The sequence below is a fragment of the Eucyclogobius newberryi genome, unplaced genomic scaffold (assembly GCF_026437365.1).
Source record: "Eucyclogobius newberryi isolate DKJ021-1_F unplaced genomic scaffold, fEucNew1.0.hap1 SCAF_8, whole genome shotgun sequence".
Lineage (NCBI taxonomy): Eukaryota > Metazoa > Chordata > Actinopteri > Gobiiformes > Gobiidae > Eucyclogobius > Eucyclogobius newberryi.
The window spans coordinates 13638604-13658403 of NW_027316500.1; the positions used below are offsets into that span (position 1 = coordinate 13638604).

The following is a 19800-nucleotide window of genomic DNA, read 5'->3' on the forward strand; positions in this document are numbered from 1 at the left end:
TAATGCCCGTCATGAGCATTTTGTGCCATAATGTTTAGTCAATTTATACCACTGTTAACGTGTAACTGCCTGGTTGCTAAATCATTGTTGTTCAAAGACAGATACACAGTTTACTTCAAAACATCTGCTCTCACCCACTTTTTCCCCTATTGAATGCACATTTTCATTAGTCACAAACCAAGATGTTTCCGATTGTATACAATGGACTGCCCACATCCAGCTCCACAGGGCTCCAGAAAGAGACGCTGTATCAATCTTTCTCCCTCTGACGCAGACGAAAAGCACTGGCGAAAAGCTGACGATCTCCAGGCTTAAGACAGAGCTTGCTCCAAAGTATCTTTTGTCCTAGTTGTCATTTTCATGTTCTTTTTTTCCACATTGCAGACATAGCTGGGATTCTGACAATTGACATTGACTATTGTTGTTACAGCTCATCTTTATCTAAGTGAAATATATTACAAACTATTTCAGTCTGTCTCCAAAGGAAATTAGGCTGAAAAAATGCACAAAATATTTACTCAGCAGGCTACTTTCTGGTGATACTTCTCTCTCATATGTTGCTATTTAATACTGACAGCGCCACTGCAGATTAGTGTTTCCTCACACCTCAACACAATATGTGAGATAAATGTTTGTTTTTATTTACATGGGCTTTCTATGATAATTCATTGTCCTTTATAACTCTCAGAAATGTATTCTCATTTATTTATTCAATTTGGAAACCTTCAGTTATAATCGGTAACTCTGGATTAAATATTAAAACTAGTATTTGAAGTATCAATATTGGGAAAAAGGGGGGGTTGGGCAAAGCATGTGCTGGGGGATATATGTTTTCAAGATGTAATGTTAAAATTATTACTCTGTATTTAATCTCTCTTTTAATTGAAAAACGTCCGTTTTAGTGAAATTGGGTGAAAACAACTCAAATAAATACAATTGAATCACATTTTCAGTGAATTTGATTCTTGATTATTAGAGGTCCCGACCTGAAAAGTTTGGGAATTCCTGGCCTTCCAGACAACTAATATTACATTATCAATTATATTATATTAAAAATTGCATACTGTTTTTGAAAAAAAAAGTGGGTTGGATGTGATTTTATAGTATTTTAGTTAAGTTCATTTTAAGTTTAAAAGCTCAGGGCAAAAATGTGCAAAAAGCTCAAATCACAAAATAAAACATTACAAACAACACACAAACAAACATAAGTTACAAAACAGTAAAAGTACCACGTATTACGTATTGAGCATTTGCCTTAGTATCAAAATCAAATGTGAATGTTTGACAATATAAAACATGACAATATCCTTATAAAGCCATATAACTGCGTACTCATTTATCCATTTATTTGGCCTATTTGTTTATTTACTTTTCTATCATAGTTTTGTCACATTTCAAACAAGATCCCTAAAAGTATTTCACCCTACAGTTTAAGTAACTCTACACCTCTCCTCAACTAGAAACAGACTACCATTTGCTCGTGGTCTTTGGGCACTAGAACTCTCCACAGTCAACCACATTCCCTCATCGTAAAACGCAACACTCCAGACACAATAAGGCAGTGGCTCTGGAACGGCGGGCATCAGATGTTTCATGGAGGTAATGTATCCGCCCTTCACCTCACATAATAGACGGACGCTGTACCTCCATGGCAACGTCATTATGTAACGCGCTCTCCTCATCTGACGCTTGAGTGACAGGAGCGGCGCTGCCTCTGCGCTACAAAAGCGGAGGGACTCAAAGCCGCACTCGCGCTCTTGCCTCAAACGCTCCAGTCTGCGCAGCCGAGTGGACGTACTTCACGCACAAAGGATATGCGGCTTTTGTTCCATTGGCCGATGCAAAAGTGTTGACACGTGCGTTGTGAAAGTCTGTCTTTTTTTAATACTGTGGGATATTTTTGCATACGTCTGCAGGTGAGTCCAAAAAGAATTTAGGCTTTATTGGCAAACTCTACACAGATCGTTTATTACTGCTGAATAATGTGTTGACCGTTTAACTTGTTGCCATGTGATAAAAGTTTAGTGGCTATGAGTTCCAGTATCAGGCACCAAATCAACTCCAGTTCTTTTGTGTTGTAGGAGATATGATTCCCAGGAGTGTTTGCCTGCTGCTTTTATCCATAAATCTCCTCCACGCATTAACTGAAGGTATGTGATTATGAATTAATTATATCATATTGCTATATTTTATTGTCTTTGCTTAAAATGGCCATCGTTCAAGATTTATTCATGGGTTTTAGCTTCCCGTTATATGCAACATTTGATTTTTTTTCCCCATTCAACAGATATAATATGATGTCTTAAATTGTAATGGAAACCCATGGATAGAAACAACTATGTAATGACAAACCAATGTATTCTTTTTACCAGTCCAAAGCCCAAATATAGGACATTTGGCATGCAAAATGATAATGTTGCAAATCACGGTACAATAGATGCTTTTCTGTGGTGTTTCTGACCAAAACAAAGGAAAACAAAGATAATTCATATATTTTGATCATTTCTAAATGTATTTTCCTCTCTCTCTCTCCCTCTCTCTCCCTCTCTCTCCCTCTGCTGTCTGCTGTGAAGATGGCGAGCAGGAGGACGAGACACTATTCGACTTATTTGAGATCAGCAGCATCTCACGCAAGACACTGGGGGCCAAACAGTTCAAGGGCCCAAACTCAGATGCCCCGGCTTATCGCTTCCTGCGTTTCGACCACCTGCCCCCTGTGAGCCCGCCGATACTCAGGCAAATCCTGCAGCAAATCCAAATAAACGAGGGCTTCATATTTGTGGCCAGCATTCGACAGGACCGCGGTTCAAGGGGCACTCTGATTGGCTTTGAGGCGTCCAACGGCAGGAGGCAGTTTGAGATTGTGTCCAACGGGCGGGCCAACACTCTGGACCTGGTGTATTGGGTGCATGGCTCCCAAAATGTTGTTTCCTTTGAGGATGTTGACCTGTCAGATTCACAGTGGAAGAACATCACGCTTCAGGTTATTGGGGAAAATGCCAACTTGTATGTGGGTTGCAATCTCATTGACAGCTTCATCCTGGACGAGCCGTTTTATGAGCATCTCCGGGCCGAGGGCAGCCGCATGTATGTGGCCAAAGGGTCCATCCGGGAGAACCACTTCAGGGTAAGAGAGGAGTAACTGAGGAGGTTTATAGGTCCTTGTTAATTTGGGTTGTTTGGTGTCGTTGAAAGAAGTGTTTTTTTAAGAGCACCTCCAGTGTTTGTCACCTCTAATAAGTTACAGCAACATGTGGTTTTACTAGGCCCTTGTTTAAAGTAGGAAGACTTTTAAGGGCGCCAGAGTGGCTTAAGTTTACTTGAGTTTCTATGGGGAGGCTTAACTAGATTGAGACTTTGTGGAGCAAGTGTGAGTGAAATCTACTTTTAATTGTGTGATCCAGCCAGTGAAGTCATAAATTACAATATGTGTGCCTCATTTGTCACAGACTTTGAAAAAAAACCCCAGATATCCTGGATAAAACAAATGGCATATAATTGTGAACATTTAGATCAGGGGAAATAGAAAGTCAGTCAGATTTCTGCAATATAAAGGAGTTGGTAATATATAGTAGTAGTAGTAGCTGCAATGCTTAGTAAGTATTTGTACTTTTTACAGGGTCTTCTGCAAAATGTGCACTTCATCTTTGACACTCCAGTGGAGGACGTGCTCCTGACCAGAGACTGTGAAGTCACAAAGCAAGGTACAGACGCTTATTTTAGCTCTTTCCATCCATTTTCCACATCACACATCAAGACATTTTGGCTTTGACTCTTTGAAGTTCACATTTCAAATTCTTTCTCACGTGCAAGTCTGAAAAGTGGGGAAATGTGTGAGCTGTTCAGTACTAATGTGATAAAATGTGTTGATTAGCTTCACGTTTTATTTGACTCAAATTTTTCCTCTGTTTTCTTTCTAAAGTGGGTCAAAAGGCATATGAATTTGATATGCAGCGCGATCTCTACAAACTATTACCTCATGCGTACGGAAACTGCAGTGTGAACGGCATGGCTCGAGTATGAACTTTGTCCGTAGTGAGCAGAAGGAGTTGCAGATGCGTCCATTTATTTCAGTTGGCGGTGGATGTAAAATAATGCCCAGGGAATAAAAATAGAAAATAGTAAGTCAATGCTATAGTGCAGACCAGGGAGCTTCCACGTCCAGCAGCACACACCAACAATGAGGTCATGAATTGGCCAAAAAAGGCTGCTTTTCCCAGCTGAGGAGATGAAACTCTACTCTAGAAACGGGGTTCACATAAGGGAGAAGAAAGGAGAGGAACACTCCAAAGACAGACAGATTTGAATCAAGAGAGATGTGTTACCATATACAGTATGTGCACTACTGTAATCATTTGTGACCATAAGAATAGGTGAATGAGTATTATTTCTTTGACAAAAGTCATCTAGACCTGGGAGCCCTCTCCTTGTTGGCTTTGAGGTTTTGCAGCGGTAGCACATTGTATGCCAGGAGTCAGTCATAAACCCGCGAAATCCACACTCATAAAAGCTGTCATGTTGGACATTAATGAGCAGTATTAAACCTACTCAAGCTGTTGCTCTTTTTCTCAAGTCCTCGCTTTATCTAAAAGTGGCTATTCGGAGTAAAGGATGTGTAAATGCTTTTGCAGACAAGCGAGCACACATGCACTCTCAGCATGAAACTCCTCTGGGATTTGAATGAATCCAGCAGATTGAAAGGGAAGGAAAAAAAGAGAAGGCATCAGTGGGACACCAGTGGACAATATAGACAAATATTTGATTTAGAGTCCCCTGGCTGCTGTTAATCTTCACCATTTACAAAGCAAAATACAAAGTGGTTGCAAAAATGGCAGTGATTTGGATGAGTGACAGACATTCCTCGGCGCTATGATCTGTGTGCTTTGGGGATCATGTATCTTGCCAAATCAGTGGTTTCACAAAGACATTATTGGAGATGTCTTTCTTTAAATGATTGAGTAAATAAATAGATTCATTTGTCGCACTGTGAGTGGGTTTTGTTTCTGTTCATGTTTCAACAATGTCGCAGATGTCAATTGCGTTCAAGTCTTATACTTTCTAACATTCTGCTCAAATCTGCGCAGTAGTAAATGAATGTATCCATAGAGACTGATGTTGAGTTTCTCCGATACATATGGGTTTTGTGCGATGTTGAGTTAAGTCTCCATGATACAGACTCTGGAAGGTCAGCTCAGTCCATTGAGTTTGTATAGGAAAAGGTTCAGTCTGATTTTAAAGGTCACAAAAGATTTACAGCGACATGTTGTTCTCATCACTGAAACATACTCGCATATGTTTGTTTTGAGTTCAGTGGTGCCATCCGACAGCAAAAAGATCAATTCTTCAAACCGAACACTCCTGACTAAACATCTGTTTTGGAGTAAAGCATAAACAATGCGATCACTGTAGTGTGATCTTATAGTCGGGCAAAAGAACACACAAAATTACGGTTCTGTCTGCTCACATTTCAGTCATATTTCTTTTCTTTTTAGATCGTTTGGTCGTTGGCTTTATTAGACAGGAAAGGAAAGTGTGAAATGGAGGATTAGAGAGAAGGGAGGACTTGCAGTAAATGTCGGTGTCGGGATTTGAACTCACAACACTGCGGTCATCAGACATCTTGTGCTTTTTCGTTTTGTGCAGATGACGCCAACACGGTCAGTGAACGCACAGAGATTGTGGATGTGAGTCCCTCCATTACCACAAACATTATTGGTCAAAAGACGGACGACTCAGGAGTGGAGATGTGTGAGCGCTCCTGTGAAGAGCTCAGCACCATGTTCCAGGAGCTCAAAGGCCTCCGAGCGGTGGTCAGCAACCTCATCGACGGCCTGCAGAAAGTGGTGAGTGTTGAACATTACGCTTCAGCTAAATTTAGTTAATGCAAAAACAGGTGACGATAATGAAGTTTTATGAAAATAAATAAATTCCACTGTGCAGAAGCAAGTAACTGAAGGTTTGAATGAAGTAAATGGATTACCTACATTAGTTTGAGGAGCTCTGTGCTGTGTTTAGATGTTGAACCCGTTTGACTCCAGTGCCTGTGAGGCAGACAGACTTTATGACATGTTACTTGTGGATAGAGGAAGTGTTCTCCTGGCAGCGAGTCCGCTCTTGTGTTTGGCTGTGTTTAACCAGCCATGTGTTTCCTCTGGGATCCTCCCTGCAATAAGGCTTAAACTTTTGGAAAAAAAATGGTTTGGTTGAGTAGGGTCCCTGAGGCTCTTCCAGACCGAGTGGTGTCTCTAATCTCAGCGCTGCTCACTGCGCTTTTTCCAACAGACACATCAAACACACCCACACACTCATACAGGCTTTTGGCTGTAGCTTATCGAATGACAATAAGAGTTCAGCTAACTATCCCTAACCATCCAATTGGGCTGGAGGCTTCAGAGTCATTTTTCTCTTCACATTTTTCCTAAAAACATCAGACATAAAGACAAATAAATAACTGCAAAGTAATGCTATGTAATGTGCTTTAATGGGCAGTACTTGTGCTCATTTTATGTAATTGGGCTGTACTTAAAATCCAATAAAGGGCAGTTTTCTTTCTAGTTCAGTAAACTCAACTTTGATCATATTTTCCACATAAGGATTGGTTAAAGTAAAGTTTCAATGACCATTACTTTATTTGCACATAAACTAAATTAGGCTGTTGCAATTACTTTTAAACACTGTGACTGAATACTAACTATAATGAAGCACTAAAAGCACTTACATTTAGCCTTTTATTGTTTTTCCTTTAAAGGCACTTTTACTATCGAGTTTCCTCCACTAAGACACACTGACCCGATTCTCCGTCCGGTCAGTGTGTCTCAGCAGGTGTCTGATCTACTGCTGTGTATCTTCACCTTGACTGTGTGCTAATCATTTGTGACTGATCTCCAAATGTTTCAGACGGAGGAGAACACGGTCATGAAGGACGCCCTGGGGATGATGAGGAACACTAAAGAGAAAAACATGTGCTGGCAGGACGGGCGGCTGTTTGATGATAAGGAGGAATGGGTCGTGGACAGTTGCACCAAATGTGGCTGCCAGGTAGCATCATGCACACGGAAAACTGCATGTTCTTGTTGGATGTACTCATAGCTGTATCATCTTTTGAATTATGACAGGAATCCAAAATAGTTTGCCACCAAATCACCTGTCCTCCTGTGGCTTGCGCAAGTCCCTTATTTATGGATGGAGAGTGTTGCCCCGTGTGTGTCTGTAAGTAATACCAATAATACCAAAATAATTAGATTTAGTCGTTCGTTTAATCAAGTATCGATTGCACATTTTACTTTTTACTTTAGGTATGCACTTTATATAGATCTTTTCTGTCTTCATAAATTACTTTTTGCTTATCCATACCGTATCCTTTGATTTAAACCTATGTCAAACTAATTTTAGGTTGTTTTGGTCCATTAAAGAAAAACAATGTGAATTGCTTGAATATATTTGTGTTTGTTTGTGCTGCGGCAGCCTCAGACGGTGAGGACGGATGGTCGCTGTGGTCGGAGTGGACAGAGTGCACAGTGACTTGTGGGACGGGAACTCAGCAGAGAGGCCGGTCATGTGACGCCACCAGTAACCCTTGTCCCGGAGCCTCAATCCAGACCCGGAAATGCAGTTTGGGCAAATGTGACAGTCGCGGTAAGACGTTTGACAGCTTTTGCGCTAACTGCTTCACTATGTCGTAGTAAGTGAAGACAAACACGGCGACACTGGGGATTGCAGCAGATGTATTGGAGATGACGTTGCATGAATCTGTTCAAATTAGTCCATCTGAGTTTGGCTCCAAGTTAATAAAAGCCATATAAAAGAAGGTCATGGGACGAGAAAGCCATGCCATAACAAATTAGTATTGTTGAAATTGTTTGTTGTTTATTACAAAGTGTGGGTAAGATTTTGATGGATGCCATGCTTTTGTTAGACATTTGATACGTTGATTAGCCTAAAGTCTGTTTGTGGTGGCCAATTGTATTGTTTGAAACCCAACCACTGACTACAAAAATGGCATTCATTATGGATCAGTGAAAGTCCTTGAAATTGAGCCAGGAATTACACAATGTTTAGAAGTACTGATTTCTGCCATTTTTTGGGATTCCCCTTGTCATGACAATACATTCCTGGGTTTGAAATGTCGCTGCACTTTCTTGTTCAGTACGACAGGATGGAGGCTGGAGCTTGTGGTCACCTTGGTCGTCTTGCTCTGTAACGTGCGGAGAGGGACAAATCACTAGGATTCGCCACTGCAATGCCCCCGTCCCACAGCTGGGGGGCAAGGACTGTGAGGGCAGCGGCCGAGAGACCCAGCGCTGCACTGCTAAACCATGTCCCAGTAAGTATTTCAGCCCACACGGAAACACCAGAAATCCCCAGCATTCAACTGAAAACCCAGACGTGCTCGTGCCTCAAGCCGCATTCCCATGTGTTTTTGGGATGACCTCCTTTTTGTGTTTTAGAAATTCTTGACCCAGACCAGAGCAGTTCACTGTCACTGCAAAGAGATCATGTTTGTTTTTGTTGCTCAAATTGGATTAGCTAAATACTTTATTGATCCCCAAGGAAATCCAGGGGCACGCATAAACAATAGCAAAAGAAAATTGAATTCTGTCAACTGGACAAAAGTTCCCAAAGTGAATATGTTGCGCTACTCATCCAGACAGTGATAATGTAAGTGGTACAAAGGTGCATATAGTTTAATTGACCATTCTTTTTTTAGTTGATGGTGGCTGGGGTCCTTGGTCGCCGTGGGCAACATGTTCAGCAACGTGCGGAGGTGGGATCAAAAGCCGGACACGAGAATGCAACAGCCCTGAGCCTCAATTTGGAGGGAATAAGTGTATCGGACAGGAACATGACAGTGATAGCTGCAACAAGAAAGATTGTCCTATTAGTGAGTGCAATGTTTTACAAATACCTCATGGCTGTGAAGTGCTTTGAATACAAAAATGTATGAATGAATATTTCTTGGTGCAGATGGGTGTCTGTCTAACCCGTGCTTTGCTGGAGTGGACTGTAACAGCTCCCCGGATGGATCCTGGGACTGCGGCCCATGTCCTGCTGGTTACCGTGGAAATGGTACCCACTGTGAAGATATCGATGAGGTTAAAATTTGATCTATTTTAATTTGATTGTTGGTCGCTTTGGTTAGACATTGAGGCAACCTATACATGAAAAAAGCATGGCATGTCTCCTTTAACTTTTGTTACATAAGGGGTGACATTTGTGTTTTCCTCCATGTTTTGCAGTGTGCCATGGTTTCAGATGTTTGTTATAAACTGGGTGGGTCCCAGCGCTGTGTTAACACTGACCCAGGATTCCACTGCCTGCCCTGTCCAGCACGCTTCAAAGGCACGCAGCCGTTTGGTATGGGCGTAGAGGATGCCAAGAAGAACAAACAGGTATATTCAAGATGAATGTACTCATTGATCAAAACTGCTTTTAAAGAAAGACACATTTATCTTCTGTCACATGTCAGTAAGTGCTCTAAACTGAATTTTTGTATAGCAGATTTAGCTTTATGAATGATTGCAACAGTATTAACATTGATTGATAGACCTTATTTGGATACTAGCAACTGACAGGAGGCAGAAGGTTGCCATATGTTTATATTTTGCCTTTACCTTGACCCAATATCAGCAAGGAGTTGGACAATTCACATTGAACACATGTTGCACATTGGTATTTATTAAAAGATCAGAGACAAGATGGATGTCCGTGCACATCATCACTTCTGTTAAAGACTCTAAGCAAAGGTTTTGGGAGGGTTTTAGAAGTAATAAATCTTTGACCACAAAACTCTTTGATATCACTTCAACTACACAGTAGAGTATGCACCATGGAACAAAAAGGAATATGATCATGTAAATTAAAAGTTATTGGGAAAAGTTATTTTATTTCTGTCAAATTGAATATGTTACTTTCATGGGTTTCAATCACACCCTCCTCCATAATGGTTTGCTCCACTCTGTCCATGAGTCCATGAGCTGGTGATGAGGAAGATGAGGTGTTGAATTCTGTCACGCCCAGTGCGCTTGCCCTCTCTCTTAAGAGAGTTGGAGAAGCACAGGTTAAACATACCCATAGACAGATCATGGCTCTGGAGAACACTTTCAACACCCATAGAGCTCCTGGCTAGTCTTTATTTTACAAAACACAGCCTCATATTTGTGGTGACATATCAGATTTATCAAAGCAACATAAAACAAAAGTTCTGACATTCTCCTGACTGCTGAGTTTATGCAGCCTGTAGTGTTTTATCTTGCACAGTCCAGTCAGATTGAAGGCTCATAATATGTGCAGCTGCAGCAGGGGCGGAGCTGAGAGTGGGACTTTAGGGACTGGGGCTCCCAAGACAAACCTGGTCCAACATTTAACAAATTCAAAAGATAATGTCAACATACTTGCTTTAAAGGCAACACCTGTCAGGGTAAAATAACTTATGTCAGATAACAAAAATACATAAAATCACAAATTACTAGTTTAGAAATGTTTTACATTGTGTGCTACACAGATAAATCAGTGAAGAACATTATTTAGATAAATGTTTGTGTGGGGCCCAGTAGTTTTCTTTTCACTGTGCCCAGTATTCCTAGCGGTGCCACTTATTACTTTATTGATAATTTCACTCGTGGACCATCCTTTCACTAGTTCGCCTGCACTGCTGCTTACTTAGCCCAGTTATAGTTATTCTTCCAGGACTACACTCTGCTTGTGTTAAAGTCCTCAATTTCACAGATCTCATCAAAGCACAGTTCTCTCTGTCACTTCTATGAGCTCATGCAGACTTCAGTTCATTGTGTGGTGATGAGTGGCAGCTGTGGATACCATCGCTTCACTAAAAAGGGCACCAGTGTGCCATAATGGGACTCTAATCTATTATGTGGGATTTCATAAAATAAAACGTTCCCATACACGGCTAATGCCAAAACTCTTCCTCATGAACTAGGTTTTGAACAATAGAGTTTAGTCTCTGTAGTTTAAAGATGGTAAATGAACTTAAAAGTGCAATTGTTTCTATTATTTGTAGGTGTGTGAGCCAGAGAATCCATGCAAAGATAAAACTCACAACTGTCACAGATCTGCTGAATGCCTTTACATCAGCCACTTCAGCGATCCCATGTACAAATGTGAGTGTAAGACCGGGTACGCTGGAGACGGCTTCATCTGCGGAGAAGACTCAGATTTGGACGGATGGCCAAACCAGAATCTGGTGTGTGCTGCCAACGCCACATACCACTGCAACAAGGTAAGACCATTAGTCTGAGCAGGTGTTAAGCACAGGTTGGAGTACACATTTACTAAATTACATTTACTTTAATCACTTTCTGAAGAAATTGTTGATTTTTGACATCATATTTTTAATTGAGTAATATTGTATTTGAAGTAATGGTACTCTAATTTGAATAAAACGTTTGGTGACTCTTCCCACTGTGAGTAAGTCTAAAGGTGGCAAAAGCTTTATGGTGGTAATATTAAATTATTTGAACAGTTGTGTTTCATTTGTGCTTCTTACATCTTACCTTCAGATATGATTTGTTGTGGTATTTTTTGTGTTTATTCTTTTGAAATAGCTGAATCTGTATATTATTTCATGTTTTCTCTACTCTTACTTTACTCTTGAATCAGATATTAACTTTTACTCAGTAAAAGTACTCAAGTACTCAAGTTACTCTTGAGTGATCATGATAACATCATGGGTCAATATTTTGTACTTCTATTTAAGTAATAATATTTTTCAACCAGCGTTACTCAGACTTAAATGATAAAAACCCATAGCTGCAGTTATAATGATCAGAACTGTTGCACAAACATTATGTAACTACAGTTAGTTTGACTCAGGTCATTTCCTCCGACATTGACATCCACAGAAACAGCAATATGTACAGAATATTATGTGGTTTCATACAGTTAATGAAGTTGAACAAAGGTAAGTATACATACATCTATTTATAATAAGATATCGAAATTACAAATTTAAAACAAAAACAATAAAAAATAATAAAAACCTCTTTGGCAAAATTCAAACAAGTTTTGTTATGAGTTGTGACCAGCAATTTACATTTTGAATCTTTGCTTTATGAATCATTTGTATAATGAGAGCCACTCCCCCTCACTCAGAGGTTGAACTAAATAGCTATATAATAAAGCTGTAATAATAAAGTAATAATTAAAGTAAAGTAAAGTAGTAAATGTGGACACTGTTGCACAAATTTGTAGCATTTGAAAGACTGAGTCCATATTAATGCATCAGCAGCAGAAACAGGAATATGACTTGGGTTTTGACAATTATTTTTTAAAAACTGAAGGTAAATTCACTAATAAAGCGAAAATATCCAGGTGAAATCGATATAAAAGTAGTACAAACTGACCCTGATGCTTCCCAGAATTATTGATTTGACTGGAAATAAGAGAGTTAAAGCTTTATTTTTATGTACAGCATATTAAGCAGCATGAGAGCTCCTTTTTATAAAATAGTGGACAGAATGTATTAAATACAGAAAAAGTCCAACGTCCAATGCGTGGGATGCACTAAGTGTAAGGTTCGGTGGGTCGGACTAAAACATCTGGGGGGCCGCGGGCTGCATGTTTGACGCCCCTGAAATCCACCCTTTTATTTGTAGGACAACTGCCCCAGCCTGCCCAACTCAGGACAAGAAGACTTCGACAAAGACGGTCAGGGAGACGCTTGTGACAAAGACGATGATAATGATGGGATTTTGGATGAGAGAGTAAGTCTTGACACTTGGCATGACATAGAGAACATGTTTTTTCCCTTTGTAACTGCTTATTAATTACATCACTTTCTCTTGTTTTCGGCAACAGGACAACTGCCCTCTTCATTTCAACCCTCGTCAGTTTGACTTCGATAAGGACGATGTTGGTGACAGATGTGATAACTGCCCTTACGAGCACAATCCTGATCAGATCGACACAGACAACAATGGAGAAGGAGACGCCTGTGCAGTGGACATTGATGGTGATGGTAAGACGGTCAGAGCTCTTTTATCCTTTTTATACCAATATTAGGTCCAGTGTTACAGACTAATCATTGTACTAAGCTCATGTAGTAGTTAGAACATTAGCATTAGTGATGTTATAAATAATGATTGTGTTTTTTGTATCTCGGAATTGTCTTTTCAGTTAAAAATAAATCTAGCTTTTTGTGTTAGTTGCCCCATCTTGTTTATGACTATGAGATTCATATTGATAGCTATTTTTATGTAAAAGTAAAATCAAATTGAAAATAGGGATCGACCAATACGAGGATAACAACTTTGATATGTACTTCACCCAGTTGTTCCCAAAATACTAGAATTAAAGTCCACGTAGTAGAATGATTCAACCCATTTTAATTTTTTTTTTTTTTTTAATAGAAATTCTAAATGAAAATGATAACTGCCCCTACGTCTACAACACTGACCAAAAGGATACAGACATGGATGGAGTTGGTGATCAATGTGACAACTGCCCAATGCTTCACAACCCGGACCAGGTACCAAATCAGACACCTAAAGACTGAAAATAAAACACGCACAACTATTAATATGTTACGTTATTAATATATTTCCACAGACCGATGTAGACAACGACCTGGTTGGAGATCAGTGTGACAATAACCACGACATAGACGAAGACGGACACCAGAATAACTTGGACAACTGCCCGTATGTGCCAAACGCAAACCAGGCGGACCACGATAAGGACGGGAAAGGAGACGCTTGTGACTATGACGACGATAACGATGGTGTCCCTGACGAGAAGGACAACTGCAGACTCACTCCAAACCCAGACCAGCTCGACTCCGACGGTGAGGCTCTGTTTGCGTTCGCTAATGTTCGTGTATTTGTAGCTAAAGAACATTGCTGTAAAGTGGAAATAGTCACATTTGCTTTATTAACAGTTATTGCCTTTTTGTTTTATTTGTTAGTTATGTTTTCTCCTCTGTTTCTTTTACATTTACACAGCACTTAACCTTAAAACATGTCAAACTCTTTCTAATTAGAATAATACAGCAACATAATTTAGCTTTTGTTTTAGAACCTATTCTTTTTTACCTGTAACTTTGATTGATTTGTTTATTGTAGAGAAACATTTGGCAGCTTTGACTCAATGCACTACATCAGTTTTGAAAATGATATTTGGTGCATTTTAGATGGAGTTTTATGCTGTAACCCTAATGTTTGTTATTCGGCCCTGCTGTGCGAGCTGAAGTGGGAATAGAGGCAGTTAGGAAGGAAGTAGTAAAGGATGACGACACTGTGCTTGACTTGACGGATGCTGTGAAGTCTCTTTGAAGCCTTGCTCTGGATTTAATATGCTCAAATTACCTTGAGAATTACTTTGAGTTTGTTCAACTGTTTGTAATTGGAAGCAAGCTGGAAACGAGTGTCTCTGGTAAGTCACAACTTTACAACTGGAGTGTTTATTTGTCAAATAACGCCATTGTGCAATTGCTACTCAGTTGTAGTTGCATATATTACATCTATAATAGAGTTCATATAGCACCAAGTACTAGTAAATGTATGTACTGCATTTGAGAATGTGGAAAAAACACATTGAAGCCTGTTTTCTGGGATGGATTGCCATTTTTTCCACTCATTTGTGATATAAACTTGAAAGCGCTCATTAAGCGTGACTGCACTGGGAGAACCATGACACTTTCACAAGTCTCCTCTAAGATTTCCAGTCAATTGAAATGTCTGGAGACTGTACTAGTTAATTTAAACCTCATTGAAAACATGTGTTGTTCTCTCAAGACATTTCACCGACACTGTCTACTCAATTCAATGTATAAGGCTGGTAGTGACAGGGAGGGCATCTGGTGTAAGAACTGTTATTCTTCTTGTCCTGGTTTGGCCCTGGTTTGAGACCAATTTAATGCTGATTCAGACTTGGTTTTGGCTCTGTTCTAGTCATGGTTTAGTCTTGGTCTTAGTTCTGGGTTTAGTCCCTTTAATCCCAATGATATGGCATTTGCATTTGCATTATTGTGTGATACGTTTACTGAGGCAAAATTAAAATTATAGGACTATCACTGCTTTTGGTATAACCTAGCAATTGGATTTATTAACATAGCTATTTTATTTATTATAAAAAAGATGTTTGTCCAATGCATTTCTTTGCTTGACACTTCTGGCTTGTTGTGTGTGAACATGCTACAAAGTGTAAATCCTGCACGGTTGTTTCCACAGCTGATGGAAGAGGAGACGCCTGTAAAGATGACTTTGACAACGACAGCATCCCTGATATCCTCGATGTGTGCCCTGAAAATAATGCCATCAGTATCACAGATTTCAGAAAGTTCCAGATGGTTCACCTGGATCCTAAAGGCACCACTCAGATTGACCCCAACTGGGTGGTCCGGCACCAGGGCAAAGAGCTGGTTCAAACGGCCAACTCTGACCCAGGCCTCGCAGTCGGTAAGAGAAAGAAACAGATTAAGGGGCAGGTTCTTGAACTGTGGTAAAGGGGAATCCATTAGTGGTGCAACAGATTAGTCTGGTGATACGGGGGAGTCTTTTACAATTGTAATTATTCAATTTGAAGGGTAAACCAATGCTGATACAGACCAGACATTTTAACTTTCTTTTCAGATTTGTTTTTACATGGTTGGATGGTTAGATACAGCGTATGACTTTTAAGACCTGGTTATCCTGTCCTGGTTTGGTCCTGGTTTTATCTCAGTTTAGCCCTGATGCAGACTTTGATTTGGTCATGGCTTTAGTATTAAGATTTGTGGTGATTTAAAGTTATTTTATGTATTTGTCTTGGTTTTTATCCTGTGTTAAACCAACATCAAGCAATGGATTAGTCTTGGCACATTTAGAAACAGCCGCCGCTGACCAAAGTGCTGAACAGGGCACTGATAAGTTTAGTCTAGTCCATGTATGATATTTATTTTGTCACACAGCCACACTTAGTTACAATACGTTTCCTTTATTAAAATATGAAATTCTATGTGCGGTGTCTGCAGGTTTTGACGAGTTCAATGCTGTGGACTTCAGTGGCACCATGTACGTTAACACAGACAGAGATGACGACTATGCAGGGTTTGTGTTCGGGTACCAGTCCAGTGGGCGCTTTTACGTGGTGATGTGGAAGCAGATCACGCAGACGTACTGGGAGGACAAGCCCTCCAAGGCATTTGGCATCTCAGGGGTTTCACTCAAAGTTGTCAACTCCACCACGGGCACAGGGGAGAACCTCAGGAACGCTTTGTGGCACACAGGCAACACTGCCGGACAGGTGAGACTTACATTTTGGGAAACAGAGCTTGTCAGTTGTGGGTTGATGCTCAAAAGTAGCTTTCAAATCCCTGCACACATAAACTACCTTCAATTTTGCTTAAATTATTTAAAAATCCATTAGGGCTGCAAAATTAATTGCTATGAGATTGAAATTGCAATTTGATTGGACACAAATAGCAAATCACAAATGGCTGTAAATTTTGAAGCCCCATAATTTCTTCCACAAACAACTAAATATATTGTCTGATTCTGCATAAAAACGGCTAACCCTGAAGTTTAGCTCTGTACAAACATATTTTGAAATACACTCCTATGTCAGTCTTTTTTAAAACAAAGAAAATCACAATATTCCCCCCCCCCTCCCAAATCATGCCGCCCTATTCTACAAAAAGACTGTTTTTAAAGATGTCCAAATCATTTTTAAACAATGCTTACAATTTCCTCCAGGTGCGGACTTTGTGGCACGACCCCAAAAACATGGGCTGGAAGGATTACACAGCTTACAGGTGGCATCTCATCCACCGACCAAAGACTGGGTTCATCAGGTGGAAATGTTTGCTCATATCTGTGGTTAATTTGGCAATAAACCGTGCTTCGATAAACAGTGTAATAAAGTTAAATATCTTGTGTTTCTAGGGTTGTAGTTTATGAGGGAAAACAGATCATGGCTGACTCAGGACCAGTGTATGATAAGACTTTTGCCGGAGGGAGGTTAGGACTGTTTGTCTTCTCTCAAGAGCTGGTTTTCTTCTCCGACCTCAAGTATGAGTGCAGAGGTGAGTGTTTTACGTCTGTTATTATTAATATGCCATTTGAAAATAAGCTCTGCTGTTAAACACAATAATTACATAGACATTCATCAAAATACTGAGAGATGACACAATCAAATTTACATTTTTAGGGCTCAATATTATTATTGTGAGTTCTTTTTCTTTGTAGTTGTGTAGTTATGTTTTTAGTATGAGTAACTTCTATCTTTCATTATAGACACTAACAAACTAACTAGCTACTTAAGTGTTTTTTTTTTTTTTACAATATTATACATAAAAATGGATTATTGTTTGAGGTCTTTGAGGTCTAGTTAAAGGTGCCCTATGTAACTTTGCTGGTTGGGGGGTTCTCCATGTCCTTTTCTCCGTGGAGATTTTATTACTTTAATTACAAAATTCCTGGCATTTACCTTCTCAACCTAGCTTTTTTTTCCTAGTACATGTGTTTTTATTGCCCCAAAATGCTTTGAAAAACATGCATTCTTTCTGTAAACCGGTTTGTCTCTCTACAGCAGAAAAGTGACATAGTGCACCTTTAAATTATTTAACACAGTTCAGTTGTTTGATGTTCAAAGTCAGAAAGAGCCGAATTAAATGACATTCCTCCCACAGTCGTCCATCCAATCCATGCAATAGATGAGTCTGTGGGTTATGTATGAAATGTAACGTTAGAGCTGGTGTCTGGAAGGGCATCCTGTGTAAAACCAAGTCCAAGTAACAACACTGCACACCAGTCATTTCCATTTGTCAACCTCATAAGCCCCACATGTGTCTATTGTGTGGGCAAAGTCTTTGAACTGTGCTCGTCTTTTTACTCAGATAAGCCGGAGTTTCCAACAGTGTTCAGAAGGTAATAATGACAGAGCCGCTAATGTGTTGTGTTTTTGGCTGAAGCACGACAAAGGAGTCACGCTATGTTTTTGCCTGTCAGCTCACCCCTTTTTTTCTTTTGACTTTGCATTGTGAAAAGCCTTAAGATCTCCGCCACGGCACTAAGCGGTGGAAAAATAAGCCAATCACAGCTACGCTTTTGACACAGACTGCGCACACGTTGTTGTTGTTGTTGTTGCTCACTTTTTGGCACTTGGGCTCTCTGTGTGACTTGTACTTAGTGTCCTAATTTGAGTTTGACAGTAATGGAGGGTATTATTTTCTCAATCTTTCCACAGATAACTGAATGGAGGCGGACAGGAAATCGCAAGAAGAGAGAGACTGAATTTCGATACGTGTGAAGTATAAGTCAGTGGTCTTTATCAGCTTAAAGAGACTTGAATGTTTTTTGCCTTAATGCATACAAGTTTGTTTTACATTTCAAAGACTGGGAAAGAACTACAGGGAATGAACAATGCCTCCATAACATCACATATACCTTTTCGTAAAATGTCCTTTCAAGCATTCACTGTACAACCACTATAGTTTTGTCTATATTGCAAGCGTTATTTTGTCCGACATTTCTCCTTTTTCTGAAAGTGGTTGTATGAAATTTAATGAGTGTATTGAAGCCAGCGCAGCCAAAAGACAAAGATGTTTATACTAGGTCTGTATTATAATTCCTTTTGTAAATTATTATTGCTCTGCCTGTTTGTCTTGTTTGTTTGCAGTTTTGATACAGTTTGTACATATTAATTTATTTCTTTACACTGACAAATATAAAGCAATATCACAAACCACAAAAGTATATAAAGCCGTAAGATGTGTGGGTCATTTGTGCGCAGTCCTTAGACTTGCAGGCATTAGATTTCCTCATTCAGGTCTGTGTTTGAATCAGATGTGAACCGCAGCTTCACATGTAATCGCAAACAGTAACAAAGCTTTCTTATATCATACTAGAGCCGCTGGTCCAATGTTACATACAAAGCTTGATCATTTCAAATAAGAGCTGCCAAGTTGTTTAGTCATGTGCGTACACAGAGTTACACCCATTTTGTCATCATGTGTTTGGTGCGTGATTGAAAAAATGAGGCTCAGTCAACATGAAGGCCGAAGCAGAAAAAGCAGAAATAACTCCATTTGAATTATGTTTTCAGCACCAGCAGTTACAAAAATAACCAGTTCATCAAAAACACTGCCCATAGAATCTATAATATGATAACAGCACATTGTCTCCTTTGCTTCTGTCTATTTGTTTTTTCAGTATCATTAATATCAAGGGCCATTCCTCGTGTCGGGTGGGATACTTTACACTTGTTTATTGTGAGTTCTTCGGGCTTTAGGTCATGTGTTTGTTTCTCAGTGCAGATGTGACTGTCTCATGCATCGCTATGTGTGATTTACTCTGTGGGTCATGAATCTGGACAGTGTTGAAGGAAATCCAGTTGAAAGTCCCCAAATGTGTGTAGCGTTGAACCAGTTATCTACATCACTATGGCCATATTCTTGTTTTACTTTTTTGTCTGTTTTTTTTTTTTTTTTTTAGTTTTGCATTGCACAAAAATGTTTTTTATATTGTGTTCTTAGAAATAGATTTTATACAAACAAGCAACAGTGTACTGAAAATGTATATGATCAAGAGTTATCACTGTGGTTCAGTCTGTACAGCAGCATTGTGCCTTTACACAAAGTAACATTAAAAAAGAATATCCAGTTTTTACTCTGTTTTCTGAGCTATTCTATTATTATTTAAGTTTACTGACTTTGCATATCCAAAGTCAATTCCTTCGCATGCGCATGCAGCCATGTCAAATGCAGAAAGACATTTTATTTCATGGTATGTTAATTCATTTCATGCATTTTTTACCTAACCATGATCGTGTAGTCATGTAGTCAGGGATCGACCATCACATGAATGGGTT

General features: G+C 39.6%; 1 protein-coding gene across 2 annotated transcripts; it reads left to right on the plus strand.

Annotated features, from left to right (window-relative positions):
* The first annotated feature begins 2082 nt into the window (after nt 1-2082).
* Nucleotides 2083-19594, plus strand: thbs2a (thrombospondin 2a). 2 transcript variants are annotated; one of them, XM_072436391.1, is made up of 22 exons: nt 2083-2150; nt 2574-3127; nt 3620-3704; nt 5644-5843; nt 6898-7038; nt 7116-7209; nt 7465-7635; nt 8147-8323; nt 8708-8881; nt 8965-9092; nt 9237-9389; nt 11018-11236; nt 12612-12719; nt 12814-12973; nt 13365-13483; nt 13564-13798; nt 15183-15410; nt 15965-16236; nt 16686-16783; nt 16875-17014; nt 17828-17858; nt 18178-19594. In XM_072436391.1, exons 1-22 carry the CDS (start codon nt 2087-2089, stop codon nt 18179-18181), a joined length of 3555 nt encoding a protein of 1184 aa, XP_072292492.1. In that variant the 5' UTR covers nt 2083-2086; the 3' UTR covers nt 18182-19594. The 2 variants fall into 2 exon arrangements, with proteins under 2 accessions (XP_072292492.1, XP_072292493.1); XM_072436392.1 differs by lacking the exon at nt 17828-17858.
* Nucleotides 19595-19800: the final 206 nt, after the last annotated feature.

Coding starts and splice junctions, on each gene's coding strand:
- thbs2a (XM_072436391.1), top strand. CDS start 2,087: ATGATTCCCAGGAGTGTTTGCCTGCTGCTTTTATCCATAAATCTCCTC. Junction 3,128..3,619: donor TCCGGGAGAACCACTTCAGG/GTAAGAGAGGAG, acceptor TACTTTTTACAG/GGTCTTCTGCAAAATGTGCA. Junction 12,974..13,364: donor AGTGGACATTGATGGTGATG/GTAAGACGGTCA, acceptor TTTTTTTAATAG/AAATTCTAAATGAAAATGAT.